General features: G+C 38.8%; 1 protein-coding gene across 8 annotated transcripts in view; it reads left to right on the forward strand.

The window, feature by feature from the left end:
* PCNX1 (pecanex 1) overlaps positions 1-17859 on the forward strand; it is a 132231-nt gene that overhangs the window by 54191 nt on the left and 60181 nt on the right. For all 8 annotated transcript variants that reach the window (XM_078853321.1, XM_078853319.1, XM_078853322.1 and 5 more), the window contains 5 exons: positions 9528-9618; positions 12434-12491; positions 14702-14919; positions 16514-16667; positions 17589-17621. In XM_078853321.1, coding sequence (XP_078709447.1) covers positions 9528-9618; positions 12434-12491; positions 14702-14919; positions 16514-16667; positions 17589-17621 — 554 coding nt within the window. The remainder of the gene's footprint in view (positions 1-9527; positions 9619-12433; positions 12492-14701; positions 14920-16513; positions 16668-17588; positions 17622-17859) is intronic.

Here is a 17859-nt window from a genome sequence, read left to right on the forward strand (position 1 = left end):
TTTACTCATTTTCCTGAGCTTTGATAAATTAACTAATTTGAAGCACGAAACGTACATGTTATTGGTTGGCACAATCCTCCATTTTCCCACGTTGAATGTAATCTGATCATGATCACTGGTTCCAAGGCAACCACCAGATTCCAGTCCAGTGATTAATTCATTTTAATCCATCATAATGAGGTCCAAAATAGTTATCAGGTGTTGGGTGCAAGACACTTCTTGTGTTAGGGAAGTATCTATAATTTTTAGAAACTCTAATGCTTTTTTACTGCTGGTTCCATGGGGCCACCAGCATACTTCTCCCAAATTGAAGTCACCTATAACACAGTTTTTCTTTCTACACGTTTTCAGACAGGTGCATTAGGAGTAACTCATCCTGTTCTTTGGCTTAATTAAGTGGTCTAATAGGCACCCCCTTTTTGGGGATTTTAGTTAACACATTATCCATATTCATTCAAAATCTTGCAGTTCTGAGTTATCAATAACTGTAAACCAGGTAATATATAGCATCTTTAGTGCAGATTACAACCCCTACCTCTTTTACCCACTCAGTCGTTTGTAAACAGGTTATAACCAGAGATTTTAACAGTCCAGTCATGAAAATCATCCCACTGGGTTCAGTAATCAAATTTCTTCTCATCAATGAGAATTTCCAACTCTTATAGCTTGTTAATCAATTCTAACATTGGTTTCAGAGTAACAGCCGTGTTAGTCTGTATTCGCAAAAAGAAAAGGAGTACTTGTGGCACCTTAGAGACTAACCAATTTATTTGAGCATGAGCTTTCGTGAGCTACAGCTCACTCATCTAACATTGATACATAATCAGTTGAAAATGTTCTTCTCTTCATGTTCTTTGCCAAATTTGTTCAATTTGTTTAGGACATACAGAGTTTGTATTGCATTTGCCGCCTTAGCATACTCCCCTTGTGTTATTAGTTTTAATATTCTCCTCGCTGCTCCATCTTGTTCCCAACAAAGAAGATTAGGTCCCTTATCTGTGAGATCCAGGCTTTCTTGTTCATACAACCCCATCTCTCACTGGAATGTGGCCCAACATCCTTAAAACCAAAATTTTCAGCTTCACATGAATCATACAGCCAATGCGTCTCTTTCATTTTCTCCCTTCTCTTGCTCATGTGATTGGAAAGGTCTGTGAGAAGACTTCCTCTTTAGCTCTCTTCCAAGATCCTAGAACCCTCCTATAATGTTGTAGTTCCATTTGATGTTGTCACTTGATGGCATGTGTATCTGCACCACTGGAGACTTGCCAGAAAACTTCATAATACTGCCCAATCTTGCCATTGTATTGCATGTCGTATTTTTGCACCAGGGAGACAGCAACCCGTTCCTTTTGTGTCTCATATCCTTTGCTAAATGTTCTGTTCACTCTTCTGAATATGGAGTCTCTGATGAAAATTGCTTCCCTTTTTAAGAGGTTGAAGAACCTCTTTGGTAGCTGCTTGCTTCATATTGCAGGAGGCATCCATTAGATATGCCCCTAGTAGCTGTTCCATTCCTGCAGAGACAGGTTTCTTGGTTGTTGACTCACTGAGTATCTGAATTATGTGATAATTCTAGCTGGGTTGAATATCTGCTCAATTCATTCATTCTTTTGGTCACAAATCGCTGGTCTGATTCTTCAGTTGCTAATCTCTCCAGAGCCCTTATCACACATCCTCCTTGTGGCATCTATGTCAATGATGTCTGAATTTGGTTGACGAGACGTCTTCATTTTTCTCGAATGCTGTGTAGAGTTGAAATTTGCAGTTCCAGACCAGTTTCAGAGTAACAGCCGTGTTAGTCTGTATTCGCAAAAAGAAAAGGAGTACTTGTGGCACCTTAGAGACTAACCAATTTATTAGAGCATAAGCTTTCGTGAGCTACAGCTCACTTCATCAGATGCATATCGTGGAAATATCCAGACCAGACATATCCAGACCAGGCATCTTCTCCTCCCGTATGTCCACGAACTTGCACTTCATGAAACCAGGAATCTTATTTCCTTCAGCAGAAAAGAAATCGTAGCACATCCAGGGCAGGGCATAGCAATTGTTCCCCCATCACCTGTATCCACAACCTGGTGTAGCCATACCTAAATGGAAGGAACCACACTTCTTCCTTAACTCCCCTGTCTAAAAGAGCTTCCCAGACTGAGTGCCATGTTGTTCTGAAAATCTGTTCTTGCAACCTGGGAGGTTTTTATATAGTATTAATTTAGCTCCTTATATTTCATAATGTGTTTCCAACTGGCAACTTAGTTTGAGGACAGTCTTTTGGTCGAATTTCTTTAGTTAAATAAGTCCTATGTTCTCAATTCGGTATTCTCTTCCCTGAGTTATATCCAAGTACATTGTAATAGACTTTATTTTGATCAAATCTTAATCTCACCATCCTTTTTAGCAATCTAAGTAAATACAGTATTAAAGTATTGGGATGTTAATATTGAGGGATATAAGACTAGAACCAGAAACTCTTCAATTAAAATGCCCAACTCTGATACTGATTTCCTCCTAGTATTGGTCAGTCTTCAACTCATGCTAAGTTTTCTGTCTCTAAAATCAGAGCTTGAAAAGTCTGCTTGCATGTGTCACATAGGAAGTTTTCCTAGGTGAGTGCCATCAATTTACGCAAGATCTAAGCATTCCTGTTTTAAAATAAATAAATAAATAAATCCAGCCCTTGCACTTGCAAAGAGAACCTTCCGAACTTGAACAGTATGTAGAAATGCTGTGCTGTCTTAAATTTGTAAACAGAGTCTGCTGTTACTATTGTTAAGTTTTTCCAAGTTACGACGGTGTGAAAACTAATCTGATTATTATCCGCTTTCACTGCTGCTAAGCAGAACCCCCAGGTAGTAAAATCAGTTTCACCTATTGGTGCTTGGGAAGTCACTGAAGCCATCCTAACAGGAAAAGGACTCAAAAATAGAGGATGGGGAAAAGAGTTACAGTAGCAGACACTTCCTGCTTGGCAGCAACCAGAAAGTTGAGGGAAAGGAGTAGTAGTAAAGGCCACCTCTATTGTAGTAGCCAGGAAGCTGAAAGAAAGGTAAAGTAATGGATAATCATAAGGCTAAGGTTTTGTCATGGTTATTTTTAGTAAAAGTCAGGGACAGGTCATGGGCAATGGGCAAAAATTCAAGGAAGCCCATGACCTGTCTCTAACTTTTACTAAAAAATAACTGACAAAATGTGGCTAAGCTCGAGCCCTGCTGCGGGAGGGTAAAGAAAGGGGGGCGTGGTCCAGTGCCTGCTAGCATGGCGGCTAGAGCACAGGGGTCTGCCCGGGAATGGTGGCTTGGAGCTGCCGGGGTCTCCTGACAGCTCCAGCCTCACTGTCCTGGGGCTGACACAGAAAATATCATTGAGGTTACAGAAGTGGTGGATTCTGTGACCTCCGCGATATAATCTTAGCCTTAATCATAGGACTGGAGGGGATGTCAACAGGTCATCTAGTCCAGTCCCCTGCACTCATGGCAGGACTAAGTATTATCTAGACCAGCCTTGACAGGTGTTTGTCTCACCTGCTTTTAAAAATCTCTAATGATGGAGGCTCCACAACCTCCCTAGGCGGTTGTTTAACCACCCTGACAGAAAGTTTTTTCCTTATTTCCAGCCTAAACTGCCCTTGCTGCAATTTAAGACCTTAACTTGAAGATACGACAAGAAGCAATGGAGAACAGTTTTTCTCCCTCTGCCTTATGACTACCTTTTACGTACTGACAATTGTTATCATGTCCCCCCTCAGTCTTCTCTTCTCCAGACTAAACAAACCCAATTTTTTCAATCTTCCCTCTTAGGTCATGTTTTCTAGACTTTTAATTTTTTTTTGTTGCTCTTCTCTGGACTTTCTCTAATTTGTCCACATCGTTCCTGAAATGTGGCACCCAGAACTGGACACAGTACTCCAGTTGAGGCTTAATCAGCGCGGAGTAGAGCAGAAGAATTACTTCTCATTTCTTGCTTACAACACTCCAACTAATACATCCCAAAATGATGTTTGCTTTTTTGCAGTGTTACATTGTTGACTAATGTAACCACACTTTTAGCAGCCAGTGGTGGTAGTGAGTGAAGCACTTCAGATGTACAAGCCATTTCCAAATTGAATGCAACACACCAGATAACATATTTGAGCAAGGTCCAGGCACAGCACCCCTGATGAGAATCCCAGCATTCTTTCCTTTCCTAGTAGCTGGAGGCACAAGTGTGGCTCCTCAACTGGGCATTGCACTTGATGGATGGATAGTGGTGAGCAATATCTTCAGTACTTCCAGTACTTCCAAAGTTAGCTTTAGTAGTAGTTGTAGATACAGCCTTCACGTTATTAGATGTCTAATATTCTGTGGGAGTTTGGGGGCTTGTATAGATTATACTGTTACTTCAGAAAGAAAGTATCAAAGATTTTGAGGGGGAGGGAGAGGCAGAGAGCAAAATATAGCGTGGAAGACAGTGTTAGGAAGGAAAAGCAAAATGTTCTGAAAACAGACTGTCCTGATGTACTGTACACAGCTTTTAATTTGGTGTGAGCCCATGAAAGGGAAAAAATACACTTCAGCATGTTGGTTTTTGGAGCATGGCCTGGCAGCACAGATACTTTTCACTGTGATTAGTAAGTTAAGTCCGAGGGCAAGTAGGTGTCGGGTAAATTTTGTGAAGTCCTTTGTCACAAAGGGGTGTGGATGTTAATGTTTGTGGGGCAGTTTAAAAATGAAGAGTGCTAACTTACTTGAACAAGTGCTTGATTTCTGGACCTAGGAAGAGAGATGCCTGTAAACCATTCTTGTGAACTTCAGACAGCTGTATCCTTCATTTTAAAAAGTGTAATATGATTGATCTTGTGGTTATAGCACAGATCTAGGGGTTCGGAGCCCTAGGTTTTATTCTAAGCTGTGTCACAGACTTCTGTGACCGTGGGCAAATCACTTCACCCCTTTTTCCTTCTCTCTAAAGTGGCGGTGATGATTACCTCTCAAGTTTATTGCAAGGTTTTAATTTATTGATTTTTCTGAGAATTTTGATCCTTGGAAAGGTCCAATAGATGATCACAAATTACAATACTGTCTCTCAGCGTTACTTGAATCACTTGCCAGTATAAATGCTTGAAGCTTGAATCTGAATCAGTTCTCAAACATGCAAAATAAAAAAACAAATGAGTGGGTGGAGGAGGGGGATTTTTAAAGGCACAAGTAGTAGGCGCTTAGTTTTCATTTGTACCTTTGGGAAATCTCCCTTTTGGTAGTTTGTCAGGTTGCTCTCGATTTTTGGGCTAATATTTTCATAAACTCTTACCTTTATATTAAAAAAAAAAAAAAAAAAAAAAAAACCAAAAACCACTCGAGTTCCAAAAACATAATTATATGGACTTTACCCCAAAGCTGAACATGTGAGGTCAGTTAAATTGCATCTTAAAAGGAGAGGAAATTTTGCATAGCGGTGAATATCCTCAACTTCTGTTGACTTGAGTGGGTTTGTCTTGACTAGGATTTAAAGATATGGTGTTAGCGAATTCTTTCTAACATTTTCTAATTCATTCTAATGTTAATGTAGACTTCACCACGTGCTAAGCTGGCCAGATTGCTTCATCAAGGCTTTCAGCATCTTTCAGAACTAGACCCTAGGAGGCTAGACAAAGGCAAACTGATCTTTAGCCAATTGGAAACGTGAAGTGCGTTCTGGAAGTAATTTGTCAGGCAAATACTTTAGAACACTTATATTCTAAGCATGTTTTATGCAAGTTAAGTATTTCTGGTTTCAGCTATCTGAGCTGCTGATTCTGCCTTTCTTGCGCCTCGTAGCTGCTGAAGGCCAGCTCAGACAGGATCCCATGGATCTCTACGCTTCTCATTCTAGAGCCGCCACCTCTCTGTCTTTGGGCACATAGTATTCTCTGATCCTTGTAGCAAATGCCCGCATTCATCTTTTCCTTTTGCCATCTCAGTTCAAAAATGTAATCTGTATTTTGGTGCTTGAGTAGCACTGTGTTGGTTATATGCCAATATCCAGAGCTTCTCTAAATAGGTTGACCTAACCTCTGGAAGTATTTTTAATCTGGATACATTTATAACCAGAGTTTTCTTCCTTTGCCTAAAAGGTTACTAAGATTTCTATCAAACAGTAACTAAGGAGTTGTGTGGGGAGATGCCATCTGGTGGCCAACCATATTACTGCCTGTATTTCTGTGCCTGCAGGATAAGTTTGGGTGATCTGCTGCACAGCTGAAATTTGTTGTTTAGTCTCCTTTCTCAAATCACAATTCTTAAAACAATTATAACTTAATAAAAATGTATATTGAGAATCCGAACACTTAAAACTGAAGCAGTTTTTTATCTCTTTATTCCCAAGAGTAAGCAATATCACTTCTGCTGTGCCTTAGAAAATTGCAACATGATAAATGACTGTTCTGAAATTGTATAGATGTTTTGTACTCAAACTAGTTAAAAGTAACATGAGATTTGAAAAAATCTTAACTTTTATTTTCAAAGTTGCCTGTGGCAAGAGGATGGAGAGGGATAGATTCTTAGTAGGTAAACATTCAATATCTATCTATAGTCTTCCATAATTAAAAATACAGAATTAGATGTGTGTACATTGGCATCTTTTGACTAGAACTTGGGGGAGGAACTTTTGTGACTACTTCCTCATCTGGTCATTTCTACACTGCACTCAAGGATCTCACACTTGAGCTGAAAGTCTGTCTACAATATTCCATGCTGCCCTAGTCCTTGGTTTTCTGAGCATATGATATCTAGCTAAATGACATTTTAGCAATTCATGAAGACTGTAGGACACCCAAAACTTAACTTCACCCCCAAAAAACAATCTTTTATTAGTCTTTCCTGCTTTGGGTTACTTAATATGTTAATAGAACATCACTTTCTTTCCTTTTAGAAAAGGACAACTATGTTTTATCAAGAAGATGCCAAAATTTGAATCTTAGAGCCATGTTTTTCACACAAATGAGCTAACTTTCACTAGGAAAAGTGAATTTTTTTTTTTAAAGCAAAAGTGTGAAGCATGACAAATATCTTGGTAAAAGTGCATTCATTCAAATGGAAATAAGAAATCTTACATTTTGAGAGTTTTGCCTTTTGCTGCAATTATTTGTCATATTTCTACTTACATGGAATATTTTATCTCACCATGGCCTTTAAGAGCCTGACATATTCTGCATTTGCAGATCTGGATTTTGATAGCTTCAAAGAGGCGTTGGAATGAAGAAAGTGTATGTTAGAACTTCCACAGCTGCAAACTCTTCTGAGACAATGTTGATGTAATAGTATAATCTTTTAAGATAATAAACTTTCTTCGATGACCAAAGTAGACTAGTCCTTAATGGCGCACAGATGATTTAGTTCAACAAAATTTAAATCCAACAGATTGAGAGGGTATTTTTGGTGAATACTCAATTCTGATTGCATTAACTGGATTGCCTCTGTTGACTTCCCATAACAGGCTGTTAGCTCAGTTGTGCAAGAGCTTCAAGAATTGGGAATACCCCTAGCTGATTTACCTGTTTCTTTTAAAGATAATTTGTTCATGTGTTGAAATGTGATTTTTTTGATGAGTCATAAATAATATTGTCCTGGCCAGAATATGAAGCGTGTGATCTGACCTTGAAGTTCGCTTCAACTACTAAAATCTTTCTACAGCTGTAATTGTGAAACTTAATTATATAAATGGGATAAATCAGAGGTGATAGAGAAGATGTATGGGGCATTTGGTAAAATTAAACTTTACTTCAGTAACACAATTGTTTGTTTTGGCAAACCATGGACACTTACCTGGAGAGCCTAACCGAGATCTTAAACTTACAAAAAGACACTGACATTTGAAGCATTAATTCAAATATCTACAGTGTCCGCTATCTACTATAATCCATAGCAAGTATAATTAGATATAGTGGACAAGCTTTCCTTTAGCCAAATTTAGTGCACATTGTATGTAATTTATAACATGTATAAATGTCGGGCCAAAACAGCCTTTTTCCTTTTGGTTTAATTTACAAGTGGCCAGGTTGCTCCAAGTTCCTTTTCCCTTACTCTTTTATAACTACTACTGTTATAAGTAGCACTTAGTCTCTAACTCAGTGGGAAGTTTTTATTTTTATGCGAATATTTTCCACTTATTTTGTGCATTTAAAAGCACTTTGCATTAGTTACACTGTTTCTGTTGGCTGTCAGTTGCGTTTCCTATCTCTTCACCCTCATATACTTCTCTAGGGGGAGCTCAGATGTACCTGCTTCCAAGACTCTACAAGAATTATGAGCAGTCAGGTGTATGTACAGAGAGGAGGAAAGTGAGGGTCTGATCATGTTAGGTGGTGTTCTTGGGACTGCATACTACAGCTTTTAAATATAGGGGAGCAGAAAAATATTTTTCGTATCAAATTAAAAAATGTAGGACCTACAAACTAAAGTTTACAGTGTTGATTTTGATTTAATAGCTCTAAAACTACAGTATCTCAATGAGAGATTGCAAGAGATCATATTTATTCTAGACAAGATAAAGCTGATAGCAGAACGTTTTCCATTAAAAGACTTTTTAGAATTCATTTTCTAACCTTTGGGCTGAAATATCGTGAATCTGGACTTATGGGCAAGCTTCCAGGTTTTTGGGGAGAGAAGGGCACAGTAAGGATAAATATCTTATGGATCAGGCAGTTTACTGTTTGGGCTTGATTTTCATTTCTGACTGTTTTCTTCTTTAGTTCTTAGATTTAGGAACAGGCTCGTGCGCTCTCTCTTATCATTGTTGAAATAGATGTTGGTTTAGCCAAAGTAAAAACATCAAATTAATGGTGTTTCTTTAGGTCCCAATAATGCCTTCATTCTCCAAACCCTGTTAAATGCTTGATCCTAGATCTCTCTACTTGCAGTTCTTTTCTCCTCTCCAAAGACAAGCACGGACACGAGTATAACTGACAAAACACTTATGCTCTCTATAGAATTTTATTTTCAAGCAGAAACCTGGCTTTAAAAGCCTCTTAATTTTGCCACATGTGGGATTTCTACCTTAGTTAAATGTCCTGGTTGCCAATTGCTAATGGTGGATGATAGAGTAGACTGTTGTAACAGCCACATGGCTCAAAGCGTACAGTAGTGTGTCTTCTATGAAACCCCACAAATGCAATTTGCCATTTCAAGTAGCTTGTCTATATATTCACTGAAAGGCTACCACTGTGTTTCTGTTGGGTTAATTCACTGTTGTTTCCCTGTATCTCCAATATTGTTTATTTTCCTGACAAGCATAGTTGATAATGAATTGCAGTTGTGTCTAAAATATATCATGTTAATTGACATGAGTGACATCACTTTGGTATTAGAGGAGAATGCTAAGCAAGCTAAGCTTTTGCTACCTCTTCCTGATGTTTTGTTAATCCATGATGCTAGTCACATTTTATGTGATGACTTATTTGTTTTGAGATCTACATTTATAGCAATCCATTAAAATGTTACTCTTTAGAAATCCGCACTGCTGCGATGAAGCAGTATTGAATATTTGATCTCTCTTGACCTTTTCTTTAATAGGTAAGTTTAGTTCTACACTGTACGAGACGGGAGGCTGTGACATGTCACTTGTGAACTTTGAGCCAGCTGCAAGAAGATCATCCAACATCTGGTGTGTGTGAAGGCCAGTCAGAAGGCTTCTTATCTTATCTGCAGTATAGTTACAAGCATTTAATTTCAGTTATAGAAGACCTTGAAGTATAAAAAATGTAATCCTGTGTCTCTCTTTACTATTGTGAAATCTGAACAAGTTTAGCAGAAAACAGCATTAAGGTGATCAATACCTTGGAAAATGGCTATTCCAAATAATAGTAAATATGTTCACTCAAGGATTAACAAATGCACTTCCATATAGTCTGTAGAAAATGATTTTTTCCCTTGCGGAACTTACTATCAGTTTCTGCAGAGCATATGATCATAGATTAAAATTTAGCAGTTAGGGCTGCAAAATAAACTTCCAATTGTGAAGCAAACGTAAATCGATAATACTGTGTTCTTGAGTGTGCAGATGGTCTGAAACAGTGTAGAGAAATGTAACGTTCCTGAAGTCAAACATTTGGCCTGCCAACATAGCCTGAAAAGCAGGCTGTGCACTGGGAAGTTTTCCTGGTGCTATAAAGGGTTCTTTGTCCTCCAAAACGCCACTTAACTGCAGCTGAATTGCTCTGGGCCTACTACTCCACCCGCAGGATTGAAGTAAACTCCACCACTTGCGCCCATAGGAGAACAACTGTTGGATCCATGTAGCCATGGATCATGGATCAACAGAACATTCCAAATCCCTGCTGTGCAACAGTACACAGGGACCTCCTATGGAGCTGACCTTTGACACAAACTTGTGTATTCCTTGCGTGGGCCTGCCAGATCTTGCCCTTATGCATTGTACGTTTTAACAGCAGTGGTCTTGCTAAGAGGGCTCTGCACAGCTGTAGAGTAAGCAGTGGGATTCGCACCCAAGAGCAGTATGAACTGACCCAATCTAATTGAGGTATTAACTTTCAACTTTCTCATTTCTGTGGGGAATTGTAATTTTGAGAGGTAAAATTAGTCTAGCTTTGGGAGACTTCAAACACTTATCTCCTAGCTGCACCAAAATCTCCATACACTGAATGCATTGGCATAGTGTCGAATAAGTCTTCTGACTATAGATTTATGGGGTGAATTGTCCAGAGTTGCTTTCACTGTTTGTTTGTTTTTTGCGCCAGCGGCTCTGTGCAGGAACACATACACTAGAAGCTTCATTCTGTACTTATAGTAATTACTGAATTTTGCAGTTTTACAAAAAGCAAAACGAAAACTGATTCTGCATCCTACGAATGTAGGACAGCCCCACTGAACTGAAGTAATGGAGGCTGGTGAACAAGTGCAGATAGGTGAGGCTTGTGGAGTAATGAATAATTGGGCACTTGGAGGAACAACAACATTATGGCCCAATTATAAATGACCCAGTCCAGTTCAGAATGCTATTAAATCCAAAGGGAGGGTGCAGGAGGTGTTGTGTTTTTTCCTTCCTACCATTAGTCTGCAGGGAGTGCACAACTAGCTATATTGGCCATCACTTGCCAGAGCAGTGGAATCTCATTGGCCTGAACTTGCAGTCAACTGCAAACCCAAAAATCCACAAAAATCCTTAACTAAATTGGCCTTTGGTTAGTTCTTCTCACTGCCAGTACAACTTTTTCAGCCGGCTTTTTTGCACGAGTGCTTTTCCATGTTTTCCAATCTAAAGCGTAACTTGTCTATGGCTTTTGGGTGTAGGCTTTAAAATTAACTGAAAAAGTCCTGCAGAATGACTCAGTCTTCATTTTAAACTAAAGACTACAACTTATTTCACATCGTTTACTCTTACAATGAGGAGCACGGTCCGATGGTCAGAAACAGCAGATGATGGAGCAGGCACAAACTAGAAAAAAATCTGGATAGCCACACTTCTGCTTACTCTGTTAAAACACCCTCTGAATTTTGATAAAATGCAAAATTAAGATACCTTGTATCTGAGGGAGAGGGAATAAAGGAAGTGTGTTTTTAAAATTGGTGTAGTTCTGACATAATCCTTGCATACTATATTTATGTGAAATTAATTGTCCAAGTTCTTGCTATAAATTTAACGTTGCTGTGAGAAGCAAGGGTTTGATATCAGAATCCATTAAAAACAATCTGGCCTAAAATGAGTGCAAATGGCGAGATAACTTTGTTTGTTTGAACTTCTGACTAGAGATTGAGGGTAATATTTTAAAAAATGCCTATGTTACATTTTCAAAAGTGTTTTAGTTTTTATAGAAGTGACTTTCAATGAAGGTTAGACTCTTAAGTTGCTTAGTTTTACCCTAACTATATAACAATCAGCAACAATGTTGAAGTGCAGGAGAAATGGGAGAGAGAGAAGGAGGTAGGAGCAGAAGTCCACCAGATTCTCTTACCTTGGGAGCCCAAAGGAGACATACTCAGATTTTCATTAAGGGATGTCTAGTGCTCATCTTTTGAGGGCTAACAAGTTTAAAAAAGGGTTCACTCAGGCAACAGGAAATGAGATGATTCCTTCTGTGACAACAACTGCTAGCCAATCCAGGGATCTGTGGCAAGGTATAATTTAGATGGCAGAAATGAGGAAGAAGAGAGCATCTTTATTATTGTGGTTGTAGCAGATACAGTCACACATGAGCTCTTTGCCATTCAATATATGGGTAAGATTTGTTGTCCATCGTCTTGGTTTACATGTAAGAAGCATCTTAAAACTCAAATACTTATTTGTTTAAAATATGTTAGTGTGAAGTCTAAGAAATTACAAAAATGAGTGAAGGTGCTTATGCTAAAAGTTTGGTCTTGCATTGTGGGGGGTAGTAAAACTTCAGGCGTTTTAATACACTGGAGTGGCTTGTTGAAGTCAAATATAATATTAATTTAAAGTATTTTCTCTGTTCCTGTAGCGACACGGATTCTCATGTATCAAGTTCTACCTCAGTTCGCTTTTATCCACATGATCTAGTAAGTTTTTTTTAAATTGTTTGTATGATAAAGCAACCTTTTGCCTATTTGCATGCACATTTTTTAGAGCACTGATCCACCATACCTTGTTGTACCAGCTTTTAAAAAAGCAACTTTTTTGACTGGGAAAGAAGCTCATATTCAGTATTGCAGTGCCTTCAGACATATATACATGCAAATTTTAAAGCTAAATTCATCTACAAGCTCAACTATATGAGTAATTTACACCTTTTAAAGTTGAACTAAGACTACAATATGATTTTTAATTTGTATAATTTGATCATAAAAGATGTTGGAATTAGGGGTTCTTCTGACAAATGTCATAAAGCTGGCCTAAAGATTGATACATGTACTCTGGTAGAGCCCTATTCCTGTGCACCTCTAAGATCTGTAGGACACAGGAGGTGTGAATTTCTATGCTGCAGTCCCCAGAACCAATCATGACTTTCCTATAAAGGTATACACCCTGCCACCAGGATCTAATGCTCAAAGGTTAGAACATGTGAAGTGAGACACTTAAGTAAAGCCAAAGGCCCACACAAAATCACTGAACATACAGTATCGGTGCAAAAAATTCTGCAGTTCTCAGTGTTCCTGTGACACACACATCTCTGATATTACTGTCAACTCCAAACATACCTGTGTACTTCCTTCAGCGTTCTACCATTCCCATACCATTCAATCCTCAAATAATCATCATTCTGATGATTCACACAACTTACGGTTGAATGATGAAACTTGTTAAATCACTTAAATAACCAAAAATAGAGGGAGGGTGGAATTTTGGTGCAGAACAGTGCAGAGCAGTAATAAGCTTGTTTCTGGTCCTGTCCGGGGTTATGTGATCTCCACAGCTCAATCCTGATGTATTTTGGAAACACTGTGGCTTCCTGTGGAAGCTTCCTTTCAAGGGTGAGCTCCCACTGGTTGATGGGTACTAGCTGTGTATGCTGCCCCATCCTCTGTTCCCCTTTCTAGTAACTGTGCAAATTCAGGAAATTCAGAAAAACTCAAACCTTATGAATACAAATTGACACTTTAAGTCTCTAGTTAGCTTAATGGATCATTAAGATGTGACACATCTTTTGTAGTGACATTGCTTTAAAAAGACACCTGTCAACTTTTAAAAAACTAATATGAAAAAAAATTCAAGTTTCTACTAGGACTCCATTTTAAATTATATGTTCTGAATTCTGAAAATTCCTCTTTAAAAAAAAAAGTTCTCTATAGGAGAACTCTGAAACTGACTATACACACATAGCTGTTGAATGTACAAAGTAACCAAAATGAAAAGTAGAACCTATTTATTTTGTTTACAATAATCTTAGATGTAATTATATAGGTACACAATTTTTGGGCAGGTGTAATTTTTTTTTGTTCAAATTGACAATGTCTCGGTCTAATTTAAAAAAAAAAAAAAAAAAAAGAGCTTCAATTAAATGCCAGCTACAACTCCATATTAAAATAATTTTTCCAACCTCTACAGCATTATACATAAAGAGTAAATGGGACCTCTTTAAAATGTCGCTTGGCCTTTTCACAGTATTTACACACTTGGTTGGGCATTAGGGTTTCTACTACATACTTTTGTAACACTGTTTCTCACTCTTCAGTCATGTATCTTGAGGTATCAATAGTTTTGTGTGTTCTTTGGTGTTACTGAGGTTTCGGGGAAGAATCCTAACATTAAATGGCAGGGGAAGGAAGAGATAGGAAAGCATGGCCAATCATGAATAATGCTTTGCTAGTGAGAGCAAACCTTATTGTTTAAAACTTAAGTGTATATTAAATACTCTGAGCATAAGTCTGATCATTGAAACACGAGTATGTTGCTTTGCCTCACAAAATCAACTACCGAGTTGAGCATGGGTTTGCATGCAGCATAGCTGACTACATGAGATGTCAATATATAGCCACTTATCTAAAATCAGAATTAGTCTCTATCTGTGGCAAGTATTACTTTTGCTTGCCTCATTAGTTCACCTCTCTTCAGATTTAGAGTTTCCACTCTAAATAGAATAATTAATTTAGCAGACACTTGCACGCTGCAAAAATAAGAGTGCCACTCACATGTCTGTCTGTGGACAGAGAAAATAAGTGGTAACTAGTAAATAGTATTTCAAAACCAAAACTTCTTAATCTTCAAAGATGTAGTTAGTAGAAAGTGTAATTATAACTTGAAAGTACTCTTAATACTTATTTTCTTTTAGCTTTCTCTTCCTCAGATCAGGTTGAACAGGCTGTTAACTATAGATACAGATCTGCTGGAGCACCAAGACATTGACCTAAGCCCTGACCTTCAGGACCGTATGCAATCACAAGAGGAAGCAGCCCAGAAAGTTAAACAATACTATCGCTTTTGGATCCTACCCAAGCTGTGGATTGGTATTAATTTTGATAGGCTAACTCTCTTGGCTTTATTTGATAGGTGAGATCCTCATGTACTACCAGATTACAGCTCAAAGGAGCAAAGATTTAGAATTATAACTAAATTGTGAATAATATACCACATAGTACAAATGGATGTATCCTGGGCAAGCCATATAAATTTATCGAGCACTGAAAAAAGAAATCGAACAAATTTAATTGCACTAATATTATGAAAGCTAACCTCTATTTTCTCCTCTAACCCCCATTAGTATAAATTCCAAATTGTTGATTCAAATATAAGATACCTTGTGTGGAAACAAGTTATTGACTTCTCTAGGAACTATTTAAAAACAGAAAGAGAAGGACTGCTGTTGCACACTTGGCTGTAAAGCCAGATAATTGGCTTGGTGCAAGATGTTAGCTTCGAAACCACTCCAAATGGTGGTTACAAACTGAGATAATGCAAGTATGATTCAAGAGGTGACCGCAATCCCAGAGTGTCATCTTATAGGCAGAAACAGCTAAATCTTATTTGGTGTCACCTGTTGAAGTGAGCACGAATTCCTTTTGGCCATGTTCAGTGTATTGAAGTTTAAACAGTAATTTTAAATTTTCCTCAGTTATTGTCTGTGCAGTAACTCTGTAAACACCTATTATTTCTGCTAGTCACCACTACACTGTAGTTTGCTTAGTCTGAATTGAGTGGCTTAGTGCCACTGAGTGCGAGAGTAATTTCAACTGTTGCATTACACACTCCTGTTAAATAAATAACCCTGTTGCATATAAATAAGATGGCTAAAGTATTTTTTTCTTGCCTTCCCTAATGTGATGATAGGCTCTTGAGCATCCTTTATGGACCTCTGAGACAGGCCCATGTTAGAGGCTACCATTCTTCATCTAGCTGAGCATTTAACTACTTTCTGAGGTCATCAAAGCTGCTTCTTAAAGGCCCAATTTTTCAAGATGCTGAGTGTCTTCAACCTTCATTGAACACATGCAGTGGGTGGTAAATGGGGGGTGGAGGAGGGAAGGGAATGGGTAATGGGTCATTTAGTGGTGGGCTGGAGAGCAAGCCAGCCCTGCACTTACCCAGCAGTGGCGGCCCTGGGCCACGGGGCCTAGGCCTCGTTCTTCATCCTGGGTGTTGCAACCTAGTACACAGGGTCGGAGTGCCATTTAGGTTTAGCTGGGCCAAATTTGAGTGAGTGGCATTGCAACGTGGTGTACTTAGCAAAGCGCAAGGTGCCCAGTCGTGTGGGACAGGAGCTGCTGCTTCTGGGTGAGGCCAAGCTCTCCCTCCAGCCCCTTATGAAAATTTGTGTTGTACACCTCCTTTTGTCAATTGTAAATATGCTTCAAAAGGCACCATGCGTACATCAAAAGGCTGCTGGGATGGCAGTTATCGTCCCCCTCCCTGCTCCTGCCTCCATTCCCATTTATCTCAATCACTGAACTCATGGTAGTTTCTGCCTAAGCTTTGCTAACAGACATGTATTACAGTTTGCTAATATGTACTATGCAAGAGTTCAGGCCCATTTTGCTACCAGCAGCATAGCTTATTTGCTAGGCTTTGTGCTAGCTGTTCTCTGCTAATCTCTTCTAAACCTATCCAGCTTTTTTATATTACTCTCTTTTTTTTTTTGCCCCTACAGGAATCGTGAGATCCTTGAAAATGTGCTAGCTGTCATCCTAGCTATTTTAGTTGCTTTCCTGGGTTCTGTACTCCTTATAGAGGGCTTTTTCAAGGATATCTGGATCTTTCAGTTTTGCCTGGTAATAGCCAGTTGTCAGTACTCACTACTCAAGGTACCTTAGTTTTTTTATCTTCATTTTTAATTACAGTTTTGAACAATAGAAATAAACTGAGGACTTGTGCAACAAACTTTCTTGTTCAAAGGTCTGTGAAGGTTGAGTACTTAGGCTACCAAGAACTTTGGAAAGAGAACTGTATAAAAGTTTGTAAAACAAAAATTTTGGCTTCTGCTAAAGTTTGGAATAAGGCCACACAAGGTCACTGGAGTAGTCTTGTGTATATTTGTTAAAAAAGGAACAATAAAAACCTAAACCTAAACCTCTCTGCCCATGACATACTACCACAGGTATAATCTAGGGGAAACAACTGAATTGAAACCCCATTGCTATAAAAAAGGGAGTGATTGGTAATGTGTTCTGTTAGGGCCCTGGACCACTCGCGATGAGCTATTACCAGCAGGAGAGTGAGTTTGTGTGTGTATGGGGATGGGGGGGTGAGAGAACCTGGATTTGTGCTGGAAATGGCCCACCTTGGTTATCATGCACATTGTGAAGAGAGTTGTCACTTTGGATGGGCTATTGTGCTGGAAATGGCCCAACTTGATGATCACTTTAGATAAGCTATTACCAGCAGGACAGTGGGGTGGGAGGAGGTATTGTTTCATGATCTCTGTGTGTGTATATAATGTCTGCTGCAGTTTCCACGGTATGCATCCGATGAAGTGAGCTGTAGCTCACGAAAGCTCATGCTCAAATAAATTGGTTAGTCTCTAAGGTGCCACAAGTACTCCTTTTCTTTTTGGTTCAACAGACATTCTAGGTTTCACAATGATACACAGATGGAGTGACACTCCTGGAATCTTATCTGTATAATAATCCTGGACTCTTACCTTGATTCAGGGTTACCACCTGAAATACTGCTCTAAAGATAGCAGGCCCCAAAATAATGTTCCTCTCTTTCCATTTTACTTTCAGAGTGTTCAACCAGATTCTTCTTCCCCTCGACATGTAAGTCAATGCGTATGCCATTTCAGTGCCCTAGTGGGTGCAGCACTTCCACCACTGAGGATTAACTCTCTTTGCCTGAGTCCTCTGCATTTGGGGAGAAGTGCCATCTTTGGGATGAGAGACTTCTATTGTTGTACAGGATTGGGAATTTGAGTATTTAATTCCAATTATGGCTTTCTGTGGGTTGGGCAAGTCAAAACCTCTTCGCTGTAGTTTTTCAGTCTCTAAAATCGTGACT

The sequence above is a fragment of the Lepidochelys kempii genome, chromosome 6 (genome assembly GCF_965140285.1).
Source record: "Lepidochelys kempii isolate rLepKem1 chromosome 6, rLepKem1.hap1, whole genome shotgun sequence".
Taxonomy (NCBI): Eukaryota; Metazoa; Chordata; order Testudines; family Cheloniidae; genus Lepidochelys; species Lepidochelys kempii.